The sequence below is a fragment of the Mya arenaria genome, chromosome 2, assembly GCF_026914265.1.
Source record: "Mya arenaria isolate MELC-2E11 chromosome 2, ASM2691426v1".
NCBI classification, from domain to species: domain Eukaryota; kingdom Metazoa; phylum Mollusca; class Bivalvia; order Myida; family Myidae; genus Mya; species Mya arenaria.
The window spans coordinates 39,796,658-39,817,039 of record NC_069123.1 but is presented as its reverse complement, the minus strand read 5'-3'; the positions used below and the strand labels follow the sequence as shown (position 1 = coordinate 39,817,039).

The 20,382-nt window shown below is 34.6% G+C and overlaps 1 protein-coding gene across 1 annotated transcript in view; it reads left to right on the top strand.

Moving 5' to 3' along the window:
- LOC128210972 (uncharacterized) overlaps nucleotides 1-20,382 on the top strand; it is a 124,344-nt gene that overhangs the window by 17,194 nt on the left and 86,768 nt on the right. The window contains exons 8-32 of the mRNA XM_052915331.1: nucleotides 849-953; nucleotides 2,081-2,245; nucleotides 3,599-3,686; nucleotides 5,111-5,268; nucleotides 6,069-6,281; nucleotides 8,271-8,417; nucleotides 9,072-9,439; nucleotides 9,787-10,005; nucleotides 10,214-10,454; nucleotides 10,934-11,245; nucleotides 11,695-11,913; nucleotides 12,673-12,801; nucleotides 13,164-13,301; nucleotides 13,593-13,781; nucleotides 13,999-14,433; nucleotides 14,600-14,794; nucleotides 15,369-15,515; nucleotides 15,740-15,928; nucleotides 16,220-16,387; nucleotides 16,676-16,879; nucleotides 17,259-17,387; nucleotides 17,698-17,886; nucleotides 18,197-18,337; nucleotides 18,919-19,107; nucleotides 19,469-19,597. Coding sequence (XP_052771291.1) covers nucleotides 849-953; nucleotides 2,081-2,245; nucleotides 3,599-3,686; nucleotides 5,111-5,268; nucleotides 6,069-6,281; nucleotides 8,271-8,417; nucleotides 9,072-9,439; nucleotides 9,787-10,005; nucleotides 10,214-10,454; nucleotides 10,934-11,245; nucleotides 11,695-11,913; nucleotides 12,673-12,801; nucleotides 13,164-13,301; nucleotides 13,593-13,781; nucleotides 13,999-14,433; nucleotides 14,600-14,794; nucleotides 15,369-15,515; nucleotides 15,740-15,928; nucleotides 16,220-16,387; nucleotides 16,676-16,879; nucleotides 17,259-17,387; nucleotides 17,698-17,886; nucleotides 18,197-18,337; nucleotides 18,919-19,107; nucleotides 19,469-19,597 — 4,806 coding nt within the window. The remainder of the gene's footprint in view (nucleotides 1-848; nucleotides 954-2,080; nucleotides 2,246-3,598; nucleotides 3,687-5,110; nucleotides 5,269-6,068; nucleotides 6,282-8,270; nucleotides 8,418-9,071; nucleotides 9,440-9,786; nucleotides 10,006-10,213; nucleotides 10,455-10,933; nucleotides 11,246-11,694; nucleotides 11,914-12,672; nucleotides 12,802-13,163; nucleotides 13,302-13,592; nucleotides 13,782-13,998; nucleotides 14,434-14,599; nucleotides 14,795-15,368; nucleotides 15,516-15,739; nucleotides 15,929-16,219; nucleotides 16,388-16,675; nucleotides 16,880-17,258; nucleotides 17,388-17,697; nucleotides 17,887-18,196; nucleotides 18,338-18,918; nucleotides 19,108-19,468; nucleotides 19,598-20,382) is intronic.

The following is a 20,382-nucleotide window of genomic DNA, read 5'->3' as shown; positions in this document are numbered from 1 at the left end:
GGACATTTCAACTTTGAGATAAGGGACTTACAACTTTGAGGTAGTGACATTTCAACTTTGAGATAAGGGAGGGACTTTCAATTTTGAGACTTTCATCTTAGACATCATGGACTTTCAACTTTGGGATAATAGAATTTTAAACTTTGAGTCAATGGTCTCTTAACTTTGAGATAAGTACAGGTCTCTTAACTTTGAGATAAGGACACTTTACCTTTTAACTTCCAGATAATAGACTTTCAAGTTAGAGATAATCGCCTTTCAAATCTGAGATAATGGAATTTCAGCTTCAGATAATAGACTTGTATTTGAGAGATAATGGACTTTCAACTTTGTGAAAATGGACATTTGCAACATTTGTCTTTTAAAATTGATATAAGGACTTTTAACTTTGAGATATTATGGACTTAATTGGAAGTTGAGATACTAGACTTTCAACTAGAGATAATGGACTTTCACTTTTTATTTAGATAGTGGACTTCCAATTGAGATAATAAACTCCCTTGTTCTTGGCTCATGGTTATATATATTTAATGTTATATAACAGTAAATTTTACTCTACCATGACACAGTATTTTCAAAACATTTTATTTATTTCTAGACTTAGCAAACATTGTATCTATTCCAATTAAGAATCTGTTTTAGATCTTATGAACATCAATTTCTTTGCAGTTGTTTTTGGATCCTTTCCCAGAAGGGAAACTTTCTTAGTACTATGAAAATTGACACCAGTACTGGTTTCTACCCAGGGAAAAGACTAGAACATGACTCTATAACCTTAAACTAATAAGCTTTTTTCAAAGATGAGTTAAAAGAAATTAGTACTCTTAAACTTTGTTTGCTGATTTCAGAACAATAACAACAAGTTTGCCATTGACGGTTCCGGTCTGGTTACCTTTGCTGAAAGGCTTGATTATGAGACCCAGAATTTCTATGCCCTTACAATCAGGGCACAGGTAAACCAGGCTTTCTGATCATTTCCATTAATTTTATATTGTTTGTTTTTGAAGATAGAAGGTCCAGTTATTGTGATTTCTTGTATCAACCATGGTGTTGGCGTCGTAAGATTTTTAAACTTGGCCTTTTACTAAAACGTCTGGATATAAACTGCAATTGGGTCCAAATGTTGCCAGTTACAATGTGCAGAATGTATCATAGATTGGCCCAAATTCTGGCTTCAACATTATTGCCCTTTTTAGACAAAAAAATGAACATAATATTTCATATGAAGGTATAATTTCTTGTGTATTGACTTTATAATTTTACACTCAAATTACTAGGTGTATAGGACACATTTTTATGCACCAGAATTAAAATGTTTTTTTTTTTACATGGGTCCTATCTATTAAGTATAAGGCTTCTGACCTTTTTTTCCTACATTGATAGAAGGCCTAATTTGGCTCAAAATCAATTAATATAGAAAAATGGAAGAAAAGGTGTTTGTTTTCTTTATACTTCAAAGGGACATAACTCACAATCCAGGGATGAGTTATATTGACAGTGGATATTAGTTTAATTTTGTACGATATTTATATGTAGTATGATTAATTATGAAATTAATGATAAATAAACATGTATACTGTGACGTTGCATCATTGTGCAAAGTAAATGTGTAAAGATGTGAAACACTCGCTCTGCCTTAACTAAGTGTTGTTTGTTCGCATTATGCCACATGTTTGTAATACTTAGCTGAACGTGTTAACATTTTGAGAACATTTATGTAAAACATAAGGTTGTTACTTCTACAAAGTGGAACATTCTTAAAAGGTTACTGTTTTTGAATCACAATCAGAAAGAATTGTTTATATTTAACATCGCAAGGTTTATAATAATCCTTTGCCATTTTCAAGATTGAATGAAAATTCATAAGTCAAAACAAACATGGTGGCTACCAATTTTGACATTTTTCCACTGCGTCCAATCTATTGTTTAAAGATTTTTTACCCGATCTTTCTCCTATTTCTTAGCCTGCGTCCTATGTACCTTAGCATCCTATACACAGAATAATTTGGTAGCCATTTACTTACTAGAGTATAAAAACATCACATATCCTATACAAGAGACATAATCAATTTTTTTTCAGGATAATGGAGTGGATATCCAGCAGTCAACAACAGCGTTTCTTAATGTGACCGTCCAAGATGGGAACGACAATTCGGCGGCATTTATATCAACCAACTGTTTGACAGATACACGAGGGTTTTGTGTCCGGGCCAAATATACCGCGACCATTCTCTCAGGGTCCTCAGTAAGATAACTTTCCATCTGTTTGATTTTTTAAAAGCTTTTGATATTCACCTGATACAAAAATTTCATGAAAAAACGTTTGTTTACATAAATTACAAGGCTGCTGCTTCTACATTAATATTTTCTAAAATGTTACACTTATACAAAAAGAGTTTTGAGTATTTTGAAGGAATTTATTTTAAACATGCACAATATAGGTATGGTTAAGGTACAGATTAAAAAATATTATTTTGACACTTTTTTAACTCGGGCTTTTGTGGCCACAAAGTGCTCAAGGTGAGCTATTGTGATAGGTCTATGTCTGTCATCTAGCATCATTCCTCAACAATTTCAAGAAAACAACAACTCCTCCTGAACTTCGTTGACAATTTTGATAGAACTTCACAGGGATCGACCTTTGGTGGTGCCCTTATAAAAATGTTAAAAGAAATGAATCCATTGCGAACTTGGGATGCCATGGCAACTGAAAGGAAAATCTTTGAAAATATTTTTGGCAAAAACAGCCTTAAGCTTAGATATATGGTGTGTCATATTGTCTAGTGTTTCTCTACTTTCATTGGTCACTTAATTAACATAAGATATAGAGGGAAATCTTTGTGTCTGAAACAATACAGTATGTAGCATTATACTGTGGTCCTGTACCAAGATCGTTCGTATAATTCCCCTTGTTTCCAGGGTCACAAGTTTTTTAATGTAGTCCTCTATCATGAGAGTTCAAATCAGTCCCCTAGGGTCAAAGCTGGCCCGCCCCGGGGTTGACTTGTTCTACATAAAGATATATGAAAGGAAAATCCTTCGAAATGTTTTTGTACAAAACAGCTGCGCCAAGACTCTTGATATTTTGTTTGTAACATCATATAGTGGGCCTCTCCCATTTTCAATACAGGCTAAAGTTTAATTCACACAAATATGTAACAAAATAATGTAACTTTTAAACTAAGATAAATGAAATTTATCACTTAAATCAACTTAGATCTTTATTGAAATGTCCCCTAGAATCGGTTTCCATACAGAAACAGATTTGGGGTTAATGTATTTCAGCTCTTAGAGCTGTCTTCACAAACAAGCTATACAAATACAATTTTTTGGAGCCCTGCTTTATTATGTCCTTTTTTTCCCCTTACATAGAGGCCATGGGGCGGGGGTTATCTGGTAAGGCTCCATGGGCATGTGCAATATTTTTATACAAAAATAAATGAGTATAAAGTACAAATATTGTCAAATCTTGTTGGCTCGATATTGCATGGCTCGATATCTTCATTTGCTCGAACCGAATTAAAAGTACCGATTTATTTTTACTATGGGTACATAGGAAAATTTGACTTTATAAAAGAAAAGATTATCCTCTCTCCAGAGTGGGCGTGTGATTGTGAGCCCATGGGACGTGAGAGCAAGGGACAAGGACACACTTCAGGCTGCCGTGGATTTCTCCATCTTTAGAAGTATGTTGTACAGAAACTGGCTTTCATATTGTATTAATATCAGTTGACGATTGGGACTTAAGCTATTCTAAGCTGTTTTTAGAACGGAAAAGTTGAGCTTTTGTCATAGGCTTGGCGCCATCCTTGGTCCTGGTGTTAAAGCTGCACTCTCACAGATTGAAAGTTTTGACAACTTTTATATTTTTTGTCTTGGAACGAGCCAATTTTAACGAGAATGCATGGAAACCGGTTAGACTGCTGACAAAAAAAAAATAGATTGCAGATTTTTATATTTAAGTTCAAAAATGGATGTTTTATGGATTTTTCTTAACCTGTTAGTAATGGTTTAGGACATAAAACATTAATTTTCGAACGGAAATATGAAAACCTGCGATCTGATCTTTTGTCAGCAATCTTTTATGGTTGGTTTGCAGATATTTACACAAAAATTTGCTCTTTCCAAGACAAAAAATAAAAAAAGTTGTAAAAACGGTTTATCTGTGAGAGTGCAGCTTTAACATCATCATACAAATCTATTATAAAGATGTTTCAAAAAAATAAATATATATAATGAACTGTTTCAAAAGCCAATCCTTCAGAATAAAGTAGGGATGCAAACGAATGTCAAAATTGCTATTCGAATATTCAGTAATTCTTTCAATTGTTTATTTGAATATTGGATTACAAAAATGAATTGTTTAGAAGTTGTAGTAGTCGATTATTATAATCGGTTATACCTGGGGCCTTCTACCCTTCTTTGTTGTAGCTGGTACTCGGCACTGACCCTAGTTTTACCCCAAATTAGCCTCTGAAATTTCATTTTTAGAATATATCCAAACAAAAAGCTATACATTTTGAACAAGCCAAGAACAAAATGGTATTATTTAAATTCCACTGCATTAATATTTGTAAACAATGCAAAATGAGATCAGCAAAGTTCGTCATTTCCCAGTTAAATGACATTATAAGCCAACGGAGTGTCGTTTGGTCGGGCTTACAGCCTCGTTCTTGGATTGACTTACTAATTATAACTATGGAAAAGAAAAACAAACATAGATTTAGACCCATCTTTGGTACAACAATACAGGAAATATACCCTTAAACGATATGAAATACAGTCACAAATTGGTGTCAAGGCCGATTCCTGAAACCCTTTTGGCATGGTAATTTAAATATATCTGAAATTTGATCAAATATTCGTATATTTATTTGAATCCCTAAAATAAAGTCAATGAGAGTAAAATGCATGAAGTAAACATCAGTGACAAACTATAACATTATTATATTTTGACTTCAATTTTATTATTCAGATTTTTTGCCTCAACATCATGGTAGATAAGCAGTTTTGGAATTTTTGAGTCCTTTCATATTTTATTCTGTACTTTAGATTTCCTTCATAATTCTTTCAATTAATGTCAGTTTATTGTTTATTTGTTCTCCTACAGCTGTTCCAGCAGGGTACGAGACTTCATTCAGTGTGAGCACGTCTACTACGGGCTTTGACAACTTTCAGCAGTACTACACGGCTTCTATTTCACAAACACAGACTATTAATAGAAACAACCTGGCTTCAACCAATGGATACATAACCATCACAGTTGCAGTATGTCGGAAGTCATTCTATTTCTGTTATTCATATATGATTTTAGGGAAAAAAATGTATTACTATATATTTATTTTTAATAAATTACAGTAACTTAATTTTTTTAACGAAGTGGCCAGATGTCTTGTATAACCATTCATAGGCTTAGTCATAAAAAAATTAACTGCCAAAATGTATAGGAAGGAAGGTTGGAATCTTTTTATTTGTTTTTAGGAAAGTTGTATTTATCGTTTTCACACTGAAAGTTGTTGTGGTTTGGTTGCATATATGATGCATATGGCTCGTCTTTTCTGTGCAAGAAAGGAACAAAAATGTATCCAAAAACAGAAAACAAATAACAATCCGAAAAAAAATCTGTTTACTGGCATTTAAAAAATAAAAATAAAACGCTGGAATACGAAATACAGCGCGGAAATAGCCAAACAAGCAAGAACTCATACTCGGATAATCTGTTTTTATGGTTTCGACGTCATTCTGCTACTAAGCTTAGAGCGCATTGAGACAAAAAAATGGGTTAAAACGACATGAATAGAAGTAGTTCTTTGGAGTTCGCGGTCTTAAGACTACCTGCGCTGTCTAATTAGGGTCAGGTAAACTAAAAAGAAACAATCATTTTTTGCAATGCCTTATTCCAAAAGCTAGTCTATTAAACTGTAAAAGGATCATTGGTAATATAGGCTCAAATGCCATGTTATATTTCTTAAGCAGAAACTAAAATTTCCTTCATTTTTTATGTTTATCATGAGAAATTGTTGTTAATTTTTTTTAAAAGTGTTCACTGTTCAAGACTTTATTTTCAGGCTGTTGAGAGGACTTCTCCAAATTTTGAGTCCTATGCTGATATAGAACTGTTTGTGATGAACGCCAACCTGTTTCCGCCATCATTGGTCTCTGTGTCCGGCTCAAATAATGGACTCATTTCCGAAGCTGCCACTGTTGGGGACTTTGTGACCTACTCAACTTTCGGCCAAAATTTCCGATTTATGCAGCTTAAAGTCACTGACCAGGATTATGTAAGTAGATCAGTCCACTTCTTTAAGATTTCATATTAAAAGGTAACTTACTTAATTTTGTTCGATTTTTGCGGATTATTTGGTCTCAAAATATAGTATTGCTAAATTAAACAAGTATTACAATGAAAATGTCAATGAATACTGATAGTTTACCAAACAAGATATTTCAAACAGACAATCAAAAATCAAGGGTTAAATAATTATGATCGAGATTTGATTGATTAAGTTTAATTTAGATGAATAATTTCACTACTGGTAATCCTGTCCAAGAGTTTGGGCAATAGGCATATGAGGGCCTTTAAAGACACCAGTCGTTTCCAGAATTTTAAAGCTGCAGTCTCACCAATTATTGTTTTGACAACTTTTTAGCTCACCTGAGCACGAAGTGCTCAAGGTGAGCTATTGTGATCGCCCTGTATCCGTCGTCCGTCGTCGTCGTCGTCCGTCGTCAACAATTTGACTGTTAACACTCTAGAGGTCACAATTTGGGCACTATCTTAATGAAACTTGGTCAGAATGTTGCCCTCAATAAAATCTTGGATGAGTTCGATATTGGGTCATCTGGGGTTACCAGGTCAAATTAAAGGAAAAGCTTGTTAACACTGTAGAGGTCACATTTATGACTGTATCTTCAGGAAACTTGGTCAGAATGTTAATATTAATACTATCTAGGTCAAGTTCGATTCTGGGTCATGTGCTGTCAAAAACTAGGTCACCAGGTCAAATTGAAGGAAAATCTTGTTAACATTCTAGAGGTCACATTTATGACTGTATCTTCATGAAAGTTGATCAGAATGTTTATATTAATAATTTTTAAGTCAAGTTTTAATCTGGGTCATGTGCGGTCAAAAACTAGGTCACCAGGTCAAATCATAGTAAAAGCTTGTTAGCACTCTAGAGGTAACATTTATGACTGTATGTTCATGAAACTTAGTCAGAATGTTTATATTGATTAGCTCTAGGCCAAGTTCGAATCTGGATCATATGCGATCAAAAACTAGTTCACCAGGTCAAATTTAAGGAAAAGCTTGTTAACACTTTAGAGGTCTCATTTATAAATGTTTCTTTATGAAAGTTGGTCAGAATGTTTATATTAATAATCTCTAAGTCAAATTTAAATCTGGGTCATGTGCGGTCATAATCTAGGTCATTAGGTCAAATCATAGGAAAAGCTTGTTAACACTCTAGAGGTCACATTTATGACTGTATGTCCTTGAAACTTAGTCAGAATACTATATTGATTAGCTCTAGACCAAGTTTGAATGTGCGGTCAAAAACTAGGTCACCAGGTCAAATAATAGGAAAAGTATTTTAACAATCTAGAGGCCACATTTATGACCATATGTTAATGGAACTTGATCAGAATGATATTGTTGATGATTTTTATTGGATCAGGTGAGCGATTCAGGGCCTTCAGGGCCCTCTTTTTTATTTCTGTCTTGGAATGAGTCAATGTTTGCGTAACTATCTTACAACCAGTGAGATAAGACTGCTGACACAAGATCAGATCGCAGATTTTCATTTGAAAATTATTGTTTTATGGCTAAAAGCGTTCCTTACAGTTTAAAAAAAATGCATAAAACATTAATTATGGAACTTAAATATGAAAATCTGTGATCTGTTTCTTTATCAGCAGTGTTAAATAACTGGTTTCCATACGTTTTTGCAAAAATTGTCTCGTTCCAAGATTAAATAAAAAAGTTGTTAAAACGTTCAATTTGTGAGAGTGCAGCTTTAAAAGGATCTGTGAGAATGCAACTTGGAATATCAGAAGAATTATGTTCTATAATGAAATTAACATTTTGTTACAAAATAAATTTGGAATTGATTTGATCTTCCTATATGTTTGATGTTTAGATTAATGCCTGTTCCCTGGGATTCAACCAACTTGATTGCTTTATGAGGGGGATTTAGACAAAAAAAAATCAAGTTAGTCTAAAATATTGCATGTGTGTTCCAAAAATTTATTACTGTTGTTTCATTTTTTAGTTCACAGATGAAGAAATAGACATGACCAACTACTTTATCTCGACCAATCTGAACAACTTGTTCACCATTACAAGTGATGGGTTTGTTCAATTGGCCAGTTCCGGGCTTGACTTTGAGGCTGCTACAAGCAACCCCATCTTACTAGAGGTGAGCGCACCTGCTAAGATATAAAAACACAAGCAATTCCTCATGTATAATTTGGCTAAATTTAAAAAAATAATAATTTCATGTCAAATATAAACCAAATGCTTTTAATGCTAATAAACATCATCAAACGCTCAATTAACAGTAGGCTGATTTACAAAATTCTTTAGTTGTTTTGAATAAATGTTATTAAGGATTCTGATTACCGAGTTTAATTTGAATTTGAAAGAAAGATGCAGAAAACATGGTATTTCTACCTTATGATATGATAGTATATCGCAGTAAATCTTTTAGCATTCACCAATTCTTTCCATAAATGCATTATTTAGTAATAAGTTAAAGGTTTATCACTCAAATTTTATGTTTGTTATACATGTGTATGTATTGATTTTGAATAAGAGTGTCACTTAGAAGTAGAAGTTATTCTATATAGGGCAACATTTATTCTATAAGTATTTCCCAGCAGTCATAGAAGTACCAATGTAATTATTATTTTGTTCAAGGTAAAATGTAAATGATCAGCTGCTATGAAAAGACACCGGAGTACTGGATTGTACCCAGAAAACAAAACTCAATTGTGATTAATGTAAACTTTCAGCTGTCTTTACCATCAAGCTAAAATAAATTAATATTAACAAACTGATTCATTGTTCACAGGTTGTAGTCAGGGAAACCAACTCTGCAAATCAGTTCAGTACCACAACGACCTTGACCATCAGTATCTCCGACGCTAATGACAACTCTCCAGTGTTTCCCCCAAACGCGTATGAAGTCTCATTCCAAGAAGGAACCTACCAGTTTAACACCTTCAACAACAACCAACCACTTGACTTGATAACAGTGACTGCCACAGATGCGGATGCAAGCTCACAGTTTAGAACCATCACTTACAGTATCTCTGATGTGAGCGATAATGGTGGGGGTCTTTTCATTATAAGCCCGACCTCTGGCCTGTTGGAAGCAGATGGCACATTCGTCGGTCCAATGGTTTACACTGTTAAAGTTCAGGCCTCCGATGGAGAAAGGTAGAAATTATAACGGACAAACTCTACAATGTGAAAACTATGTTTGCACAGGTTCTATATAATTATAATGCAGAATGAAAATCTGACAAAAAAATCATTAATTATGTAAGCTCTTAAAATGGAAAACGAAAAAAAATGTGCACAGTACTTTAATGGGTTTTATTATATTAATTCCTTCAGAGATTGCATCAAGACCTAGTTGTTCAACTATTTATGCAACTCATATGCATCATTATCTCAAAGAAATTAAGATAATTTCATGTTACTGATATTTCTCTGAATCATATTTTCTATGGCAAATGATACAAATACACATGCAATTCTTATGATACTTTGATACCATACAGATCCACCGAAACAGCTGTCATAGTGACTGTGACGGACACGGGTATTGCTTCCCCATCATTCCCTACCCCCACGATAAACATCGTTGTGAGTGAAGGTGCCCTCTCAGGGGCCTCTGTGTATACCGCCATGGCCTCTGACCCAGATGGGGACACACTGACATACTCTATGAATCAGCTAAACAACAACCAGAACACTCCAGACTTTAGTATCACCAATGGGTATGAAGCTTTTAGTTACATTGTCACTTGATTGTTTAATACGTATTACTGTAGCTTTTAGTTACTTTGTCACATGATTGTTTCATATGTATAGCTGTAGCTATTAGTTACATTGTCACTTGATTGTTTCATATGTATTGCTGTAGCATTAGGGTTTAATTTTGGCAAAACCCTTTTACAAAGTATATTTGTGTTAACAAAATTGCAGAGGTGAGGTTCGTGTAAGGTTGGCATCCAACAGCCAGGCTGGCGTGAAGGTTCTTAACCGAGAATCTCGAACATCTTACATCTACTTGATAACTGCACGTGACCCTACCTCGCTTACAGCCTCCATGACGCTAAGCATCAGCATTTCAGACATCAACGACAACAATCCAATATTCCGTAATGCCCCATACTTCTTCTCTGTCAGTGAGAATGAAATTGGAGTTTCAGTTGGTATAATCACTGTAAGTCATTGGTTGAAAATTTTTAATTACTTGAACATTGTTAAATTCTTATGTGTGATGGTTTTTACAAATTAATTCTATGATTTTAAGTACAGTTTACATAAAATACTGTGTTTATCATTTTTGATGTTAGCACAGTATGATAAATATTTAACCAAATCAAACCAATAAAGAATAGATTTTTATTCTTTTTCCGCCATACTTTAAAGCTGCACTCTCACAGATTGAAGGCTTTGACAACTTTTTTATTTTTTGTCTTGGAACAAGCCAATTTTTGCGAAAATCCATGGCAACCAGTTATATAAGACTGCTGACAAAAAATTAGATCGCAATTTTTTATATTTAAGTTCAAAAATCGGTGTTTTATCCATTTTACTTGGTTACCATAAAACATAAAACATAATTTTTATGAAAATCTGTGATAAGATCTTTTGTCAGCAATCTTTTATCATTTAATATACATGTATTTGTGTCTATAGGCTACAGATGCAGACCAGGCAGATACACCAAACTCCCAGGTGTTTTACTCTCTGCCTAACACAAATCAGTTCACCATCAACTCCCAGTCCGGCCAAATCTCTGTTATTGGTTCCCTGGACTACGAGACCCGAAACCAGTACGTTCTGATTGCCGAGGCCAGCGACAGTGCGGTAGATCGCAGAACAGGAACAGCTACTGTGACAATAAATGTTCTGGATGTGCAAGACCAAGTACCGCTCTTTGTGGAGACATCTGTTACTGCTGTCATTCCAGAGAGCGCGAACATTGGGGCTGTTGTTGCTACACTTGAAGTGAGTGCTTGTTATGCTAATGATTTTTAATATACTGTAATGTAATTAATTTCATAGTAAGGTTTCTTTTTTATATGTATATTTGAAACTTATTCCAGTTAATATTAACAGAGTGATTAAAAATCCATTTTTGTAACAATAGATATATTTGAAACAATTTGATCTATATATGGTAAAATAACATATTTGAAACAATTTTTTGCATGAAATATGTTTAAAATATATTGATTCACATATAAATCAAGATTTGACATTCATAAATTTGGAATTGTCAGCTGAAATGAGTTATGTGAAGGCATTGACGTTAATGAGAAAAACAAGATTTACTAAATGTGATCAGAAATAAACCCTGCTATTGTCTGCTTGTGCATCACAATATATTAGATATTTGTAAATGTCACTATATTTATGCTGATGTCACAAATAATAATGTTTGTTTTTTATTTTAGGCGATTGATGCTGATAATGTTCCAAATGTCCAGTATGTGCTGTCTGGCCCAAACAGTGGGGATTTCACTGTCCGGAACATCAACGGTATCGCCAACATTCTCGTCAATGGCAACCTGGATTACGAGACTCGGCAGACATACAGTCTGGTGTTAGATACAACTGATGGTCAGAATAGTAACATTGCTGGTACAAGGGCATCTCTCTTCATAACTGTTCTGGTATATGACACTATTTCTTTGAATAAACCTCCATATATTTTTTAAGAATTTCTCTTTTTTAGCTAGTCTGTTTTTTTTTTTAAAAGTTGTCCAGTTATTTTCATAACCTTAGTTTAATTGTTATCAATTTAGTGTTTGCATTGTAGTTTAAAACTTTTATCTAAAACAATCGATACTGGTTAGTTTTAACTGTTTAGTTTTTCATCAATATTCATGTCATTTCTCAAATAACGGCAATTAAAATTAGCCTCTTACATATCACTAGCAGATCCAGGGGGCGAGGTGTCAACCAGATGCCCGCCCCCCTTAAGTTGACCAAGTTTATTTTTTATTTCAAAATAGGAGAAAAAAAAGTATTATTATATGCCCCAATAATATGTTTATAAAAGCAGTGTTTTGGCTTCTTATCAGCATGTATCTATACTTCTGCTATTTTCTATTTTATCTGTTTGTTTAATTTGGCGGATCACAAATAATTCTTCAACTTTTAAGATATACTTTGTTGTTAATGCGTAAATCAGAGGTAATTTTTTTTTATTTCTTTCAGACATTATAATCTCAAACACTGAATTAATGCCATTTTAAGGACAATGATTTTCCTTGTTGTTTGTGTCTGAGATTGATTGTCGTAGGTGTTCAAAGAAATTCCTTTGCTTGTGCAATCACTAGTATTTGACATATTATAATCCTGTAATTGGTCAATTGATGGGTTGATTGACAAGCAGCATTATGTTTATTGTCTTTTCTGCTGTATTTCAGGATGTAAATGAGTTCGCGCCTGCCTTAATCATTCCTGACTCCATCATCAGTGTAACGGAAACTCGTACTATTGGCTCTGTTATGACTCAGGTCTCTGCAACCGACGGTGACAATGCTCCTAACCAGTTGGTAGGTGTTTCGAAATATAACCAATAAGACAGTACTCTCAAGTATTTTTTTTATTTTTCTACATGGGCTGTTCAAGACGTTTGCAGACTTCTTTATGATTTTTAATAAATTTTGTGACATATTATTATCATTTTTGGACAGGACAAACACCTATATATTCTTTGCCACCTTGAATGAGATACTTTTTGCACCAATATGAGTTTCTGTCCAGGAAATGGACTCAAGAGATTTTGAAATCTGAATTATAAATACAATTTATGAATTGTTTGTATCTTTTGTTCTGTTTATACAATAGTAGTGAAAACATTTTTACTATGACTGTATGTCAGTTTTTCGTATAGTTACAATTATTTATATTCCAGTCAAGTGGTATATCGTTCCGTATCGTGAGCGTTACTCCATTCTCAGGAACTGATCTGTTCACCATCCAACCGTACGATGGCCGGGTGTTTCTCACCAACTCCTTGCTCTCTGATGTTGACCGTCCAAATCAGTACCAGGTGAGTCTGACATATATTTTGCTTAAAAAAGCTCTTTCATAGATCTTCAATAAAAACTTCATAATGGGCTACGGAAAATGCAATGCAAATGAAAAAGTTTTCATGTCTCCCAATCATTTAAATTATTTTTAAATATAGAAATATTGTCCTTATTGTATTTATGGATCTGTTTTTTATTATTTACATGTATATTTAATCTTGTAATGTTGTAACAAATTTTATTAACGTGGCAAGAAGATAAAAACAAATGTTGCCAATATGTTTCAGTTTTGATTCTTAACATTTTTTCAGCTAACAATTGAGGCCAATGACAATGATGTAAACCCAAGGACAAACACTGGTGTTCTCACTATCAATGTGAACAGAAACCGGGGCCCACCAGTGTTCAACCAGAACGGGAACTATTTCGCCACCATTGATGAAACTCTATCTGTCACTAGCACTGTACTGACAGTCACTGCAACAGACTCTGATAGCACAGTAAGTTTCGTGAAAATATTTGTTTGGGAATAACATGAACATAGACTTGAAGACCGAACAGCAAATTAGCCTTCATGTAAGTTTTCGATTTTGCTTGTGAAGGATACACTTGACATGCATATATGCATACTAGTATCAAATGGTCTTTATTTGTATATCAGAATTTCGACTCTCATTGTCAAAATAAGGAATCAATTCAATATCTCTTATCTTTTAGGCAGAGCCGGTCATGTACGCTGTTTCACCAGCGGACTTTGGGGCATATTTCTTCAGTGTCGGTGAGAATAGTGGAGTGCTTTCAGTTCGCACCTCCCTGACATCAGATGATAACCTCTCGTACACTGTACGCATTGTTGCCATGGATACCGGTGGTCTGTCATCAACTGCCACTGCTCAGATCACAGTGAACCGTAACCTGAACACCCCCACATGGCTTCAGACTGCTTACACGAGCACAATTCCGGAGAATTATGCCCAGTACACTGAAGTTCTTCAACTTCGAGCCTCTGACTTGGACACCCAGGCACCACACAGAAGTCTTGTGTACTCGATCTCTAACTCAAACAGTAACGCAGCCAGTTACTTTACAATCACTAGTACAGGAGTTCTACAGCTTACCAGGACATTGGTGGGAACTTCAGGAAACTTCCAGGTAATTTTATGATCACAATATAGCTAAAACAAACAACCAAAGAAATCTTAAGAAAACAAACTGAATGATTTATCAATGCTATCATTATTATTTCTATTTTGTTCACCCACTGAATCATTCAATACACATGCTAGCTTATATATGAAATGGTATCCTTGTATTTTAGTTTGAGGTGACATTAAGTGACCAAGGACAGCCCCAGTCTAGAACTGCGCTTGATCGTGCCACTGTGACTGTGACAGTAACAAGGAATGAGTTTTCTCCCTTGTTCTTCAACTCTACCTACTACACAACCATCCTAGAGTCCACATCAATTGGCAATTCTGTGATGACAGTATCAGCTCAGGACCAAGACACTAATGTATGGAATATTTTATTCAAATTTAAATCTTACATTCCTTATAAAACAATATTTGTAATGCTCAGGAATTTTTTATGTTATTTTTTAATGTTCAAAGACATTTCTTGATTTTAATAGCTGATAAATACCTTATATATCATCAAAATGTTTTTAAAATGAGCTGCCATGAAATTTGAGATTCAGAATATGGTTTTAAAATGTTTTCTTTCGTTGATTTGTGAAAAGACCAATTTTGAGTTTGTTTCCGATTTTCCAAGGTCAGGGTACCATAATAGCATTGGTGCCATTGCCATTGTCAAAGTGCAAAAACTTTAACCTTTATCAAAACTCAAAATCTGTGCAAAATATTCAAATGATTCTTTGTACACAGTTTGTCAGAGGTAATACGCACATGCGTAGCTAGGCCCATAACTCTGGCTTTAATAATTATTGAGTTATGCCCCTTGTTAGATAGAAACAAAAACAAGAAGACTAGTGAACATGTTTGCTCAACTACGCTCTTCCCATGACATATTCCTTAACTTTTGAACAACTTGCTGCTCATTGGATTTTGAATGGTTTGGGTTCGTTTCAGTCACAGTTTAACCAGCTGACATTCCAAGTGATCGGTGATGACACAGCTTCGACCTACTTTTCCATCGCACAATTTGGGACATCTCAGAACACAGCAACTATAACAGTCCGTTCCAATCTTGCCAACGAAAACAGGGATAGATATTATGTAAGTACCGGTATGAAGTATTTTAGCATGTTCATGTGTTTGCAGCAAGCTTTGCATGAATAAATATTTACTCAATGATTTAGACAAAAAAATATGGTTTTGAATTCAAAACCAATATCCATATTTAAATTGACTATCAAATTTTAACAAATATAATTAAACATGAACATTTATAATTTATTATATAAATACAGCTTTGGAAGGTTCTGCATTCATTCCTTCAGGTGCGTGTTTTGGCCACTGACAATGGTATCCCAGCTCGCAGTGCAACGGCTGTGGTGATTGTGGACATCACACGCAACTTTCAGGCCCCTATCTGGACCAGCAATGCTCAGTTTGGGGCCACAATACCGGAGACCCAGGCCCTTGGAGTTCCATTTTTGGTTGTTTCGGCAACTGATGGTGACTCCCAGGTAGAGTAGGACTTGTTATTGTTAATTTGAACTATGTCTGTTTATCTTCACGACATTTTGATAATCTAGTTATTTTATAACATACGATACATGTTGAGGTTATATTCTGCATTGCTAATTGCTTAATGTTCATTTTTATGTTAGTTACTTTCATTTGCTTTTCTGTTTTATCTTGGGGAAAGTTAAACCATTTGATGAACTGAAAAAAACAAATGAGTATTGGGATCCACTCATGTTATAATGAATGCTTAATCACCACAGGATATCTTTAGCTATCCATTACTATTTTAGCCACCTCACAACACTGTGTACTACACCCTCGTGTCAGCAAGCTACAACACCAATACTGGACAAGTTGTTGATGTCCTCCCGTACTTCCAGCTGAACTCAGCCACTTCAGGGGAGATTAGCCTGCGACAAGCACTTGTCAATGAAGTGGCTCGCCCTGCCAGATACACTGTAAGCCCATGCAGCCGAATCTTGAAAACTCATTTTATGAAAGCTCACGGAGTGCTGAAAGTTGTTGCTAGTATAAGTTTTTTTCATATTCAATTTTGATGATTTTAGTTCTTCTTTTTTTTCTTTAAAGAGATATTTTTTAAAAGGCTTGACTTAGGAGATAGATAGTACCGATTACCAATTGTAATATTTTAATATACACAAATCTCTTTTCCAGTACTTCAGTTTTTTTAATCATACCTTGAAATTGTTTTTAAAATAATCTAATCCCTGTCATTTTCCCTACAGCTGGCAGTCAGGGCAACTGACGGGGGTACACCTCAGAGAGAAGCATCAACTCTGGCCACAGTGACGGTGAACATCTTGCGTAACACAAACGCACCCCAGTTCATCGTAGGTTCTTACAGTACAAGCATCCCAAAGACTCAACCAATTGGGCAGAGCATTTTCGCCGTAACTGCTACTGATGCTGATGCTACTTCTGGCAACAGTGTAAGCAACAACAATATATTACTTGTGTTTTGTTGGTATACATCATTTAAATATTTTTTTTCCCATTTTCCAAGGCTTTTTCTGTTCATTTTGGGAAAATAAGATACTTAAAATGTTATGCTAGAAATTTCGCTAGTTTTTCATGATTTATGTTGATTATGAAATGTTGTTGTTTTTTATGAAGGTTTTCGACTGTTCAGTATTTTAAATTTCCTCTAAATATATATTTTAACTGTGGAAAGATGGATTTCAAGATTTCAAAATTAAAGGCAACTCTAGCGTAATTAATTGTTTACGGGTAATTAAAATAAGCTTTGAAAACAACAACAACATCTTGACAGATAACCATTATTTTGTGTGCATGTTTATATTTTCCCAGTTATTCGGAGTGGTGAAATACCGCCTAGTGGGCGCGAACACGGCCCTCAGCTACTTCAGGATTGAAGCAGACACGGGAGAAATTTCACTGTTCCAGAGCGTAGAGACAGACACAACCACCATCTACACTGTAAGGCCTTGCTTAACAATTATGATATTATAACATGTGGCTCATAACCTGAGGCATCAAATTATAAAGAAAATCAGTTTTACGAAAATATTTCTACGATACTATTAGATTTTAACTGGCTGATCCTATTTTGCTAATTTTAAGCTTTTTCTTAACATTGATACCTACCTGTATAATTTGAATCTGATTTTTTTACTAAAATGAGTGCAGTTGACTGTATTGTTTGTTTGTTATGATAAACCAAAGAAAAGTACCAGGTAATTCTAATAAATGTCATTAAATCTTCAACCTATCTTGACCTCCCTTACAGCTTCTAGTGCAAGCGTATGACAATGGTTACCCGGCCCTGTTTGATACGGAAACAGTCACTGTGACTGTTACGCGGAATACCCTGCCCCCCACATTCAATCAGCTTATCTACGGAGTTACCATTCTTGAAACACAGACACTTGGCAACACCATCATCACTGTGTCGGCTACCGATCCAGACTCACTGCAGGTGCGTACAAATCAACAGATGAATAGATAAAGATCTTAAAATATATTTAATTATGAAATAGACCGAACATTTCCACTTATATAACTCTAAATTCTTTTAAATCTTATGATGTCTGATTTATTATGCTTGAAGTTTTTAAAGGTTTTTGAATAGATCTGTATGCTTTTATACCAGAGTACGGCAGTTGAGAGCACAAACACAGATACAAGATGAAAAAGTACATGAACTTGTCTGTATTCACAAATTGTATGTATTTGAATATATGTATTCATCGGCATACATTATGATGAATTTCTTTAACCATTTATAGAACACATTCAACAATGTGGAGTACTTTGCCACTGGTACCCAAGAAGCTCTTCAGTATTTTGACCTGAACCCATCCACGGGCGCGATCTCCGCAAGGCAATCCCTGCAGAATGACGTCTTGTCCGGCAATGATGTTTATACTGTGAGTTGTGCATTTTAAAGTAAAATACACCTATCAGTTCATTGCTTTATGACATATAGTTAGTTTAATCATATTTATTTTACAACAATTGTGAAACAAGTTATTACAGGTTATATCAATCGCTCTCGTTGGCACGATGTTACGCGAGAGTGTGGTCTTGTGTTGTGGGGGAAACCCGAGTACTCGAAGGAAACCCACTTGTCCAGCTTGGTGTCACAAACCACAAAGCTCAACAAGTGTTTGTTTATTTTTGACATATGAGTTGACAAACAAAACTGTATCAAAGCCATGCCTTATTGTTGTTTGTCTATGTCTCTCAGTTTATTTGATTGATAAATGGTAATACAACTATGTTGTATCTCTTATTTACATACTATGATTATTATTCTACTAGAGTTAACAAGTGATTGCCAACCAAACACATTGTTAATGACTAAATTATTAAGAAAAAAGCAGCATGGTTAATGGTCTTTCTCTTTCAGTATAATACTAAGAGATTATTTCTTCCAGTGTACATATCCTGTATTATGTAGAATAATTATGATCATAACTGTTATATTTGTTTTTAAACTGAACTACAGATGACAGTATATGCCCGTGATTACGGCACTCCAAGAATTCAGAGCAATGACTTCGCCACAGTGACAATCACCGTGATTCGTAATGAGAACTGTCCCGTGTTCCAAAACACGCCTTACAGCACCGACATTTCCCAGAGTGTTGCCACTGGAACCAGCGTCTTCTCCGTCACTGCCACTGATGCTGATGGTGTAAGCTTCAAAAAAATTGTTATCAATAATTTAAAATATTTAAGACAAACATTCAGATACTTAATTACCCAGAATGCTGTTTGAACACTATTAAAATGCAGGCATGTCTTCATAAATTCATCATATTATCTTGAATTCCACTTGATTTTGTTGTTGCATTTTTGTATTTAACACAGTAAAAAATACAAGAACAAAACCATTTAATATACAAGAACGAGAAATGAAAATGATTAAGAACAACACGGTAAAATATACAAGCACACGACTAGTCTCAAACATTATAAATATGGAAAAAAGTTATGAGTTATTTTTGTAAATTACTGATATAGTGGATAACACCATGCTTGATACGTTCTTTTAGACCCAGTTTGGTGCAGTGTCCTATACCATTGTTGGGGACAACGAGGCAGTGAACTTGTTCAGAATTGATCAGAATGGAGTGGTCCGCACAACTGATTCCTTGTTTGGAAGATCACAGGAAACTTACGCTGTAAGTAAAACTTATGCATTCCTTTATTGGGTGTAAATTTGGTCTAGTCTTTAAGGAATCTGACCCTGAAATGAAGTAGTTCTCCGACAGCTCCTTAATTTGCCATGATGTTAAATGTTGATGCCTGGTCACCGTATTCAGTTCTGGTGTCCTTTGATAGGGTATTTGTTACTAATAACTGATATGCATAATAGGTGGCTGAAACTTTTGATAGAGTATTTGTTACTGATATGCATAATAGGTGGCTGAAACTTTTGATAGGGTATTTGTTACTGATATGCATATTAGGTAGCTGAAACCTTTGCTAGGGTATTTGTTACTGATATGTATAATATATGGCTGAAACCTTTGATAGGGTATTTGTTACTGATATGCATAATAGATGGCTGAAACCTTTGATAGGGTATTTGTTACTGATATGCATAATAGATGGCTGAAACCTTTGATAGGGTATTTGTTACTGATATGCATAATAGATGGCTGAAACCTTTGATAGGGTATTTGTTACTGATATGCATAATAGATGGCTGAAACCTTTGATAGGGTATTTGTTACTGATAACTGATGTGCATAATAGATGGCTGAAACTACATTACAGAAAAGGTTATTGTGGGCTCTGTATTCCAATTGAATTGGATGTGAATTGGATATGAATGAGCCTGTTTTTAATTATTAAATACCAAAAAACCTGTTTGATATATTATTTTTTGTTTTTGTTTATCATATTCCTTCTCAGCACATAAAACCCTTTCAAATTTTAACATTATAATATGGTATAACCCTGT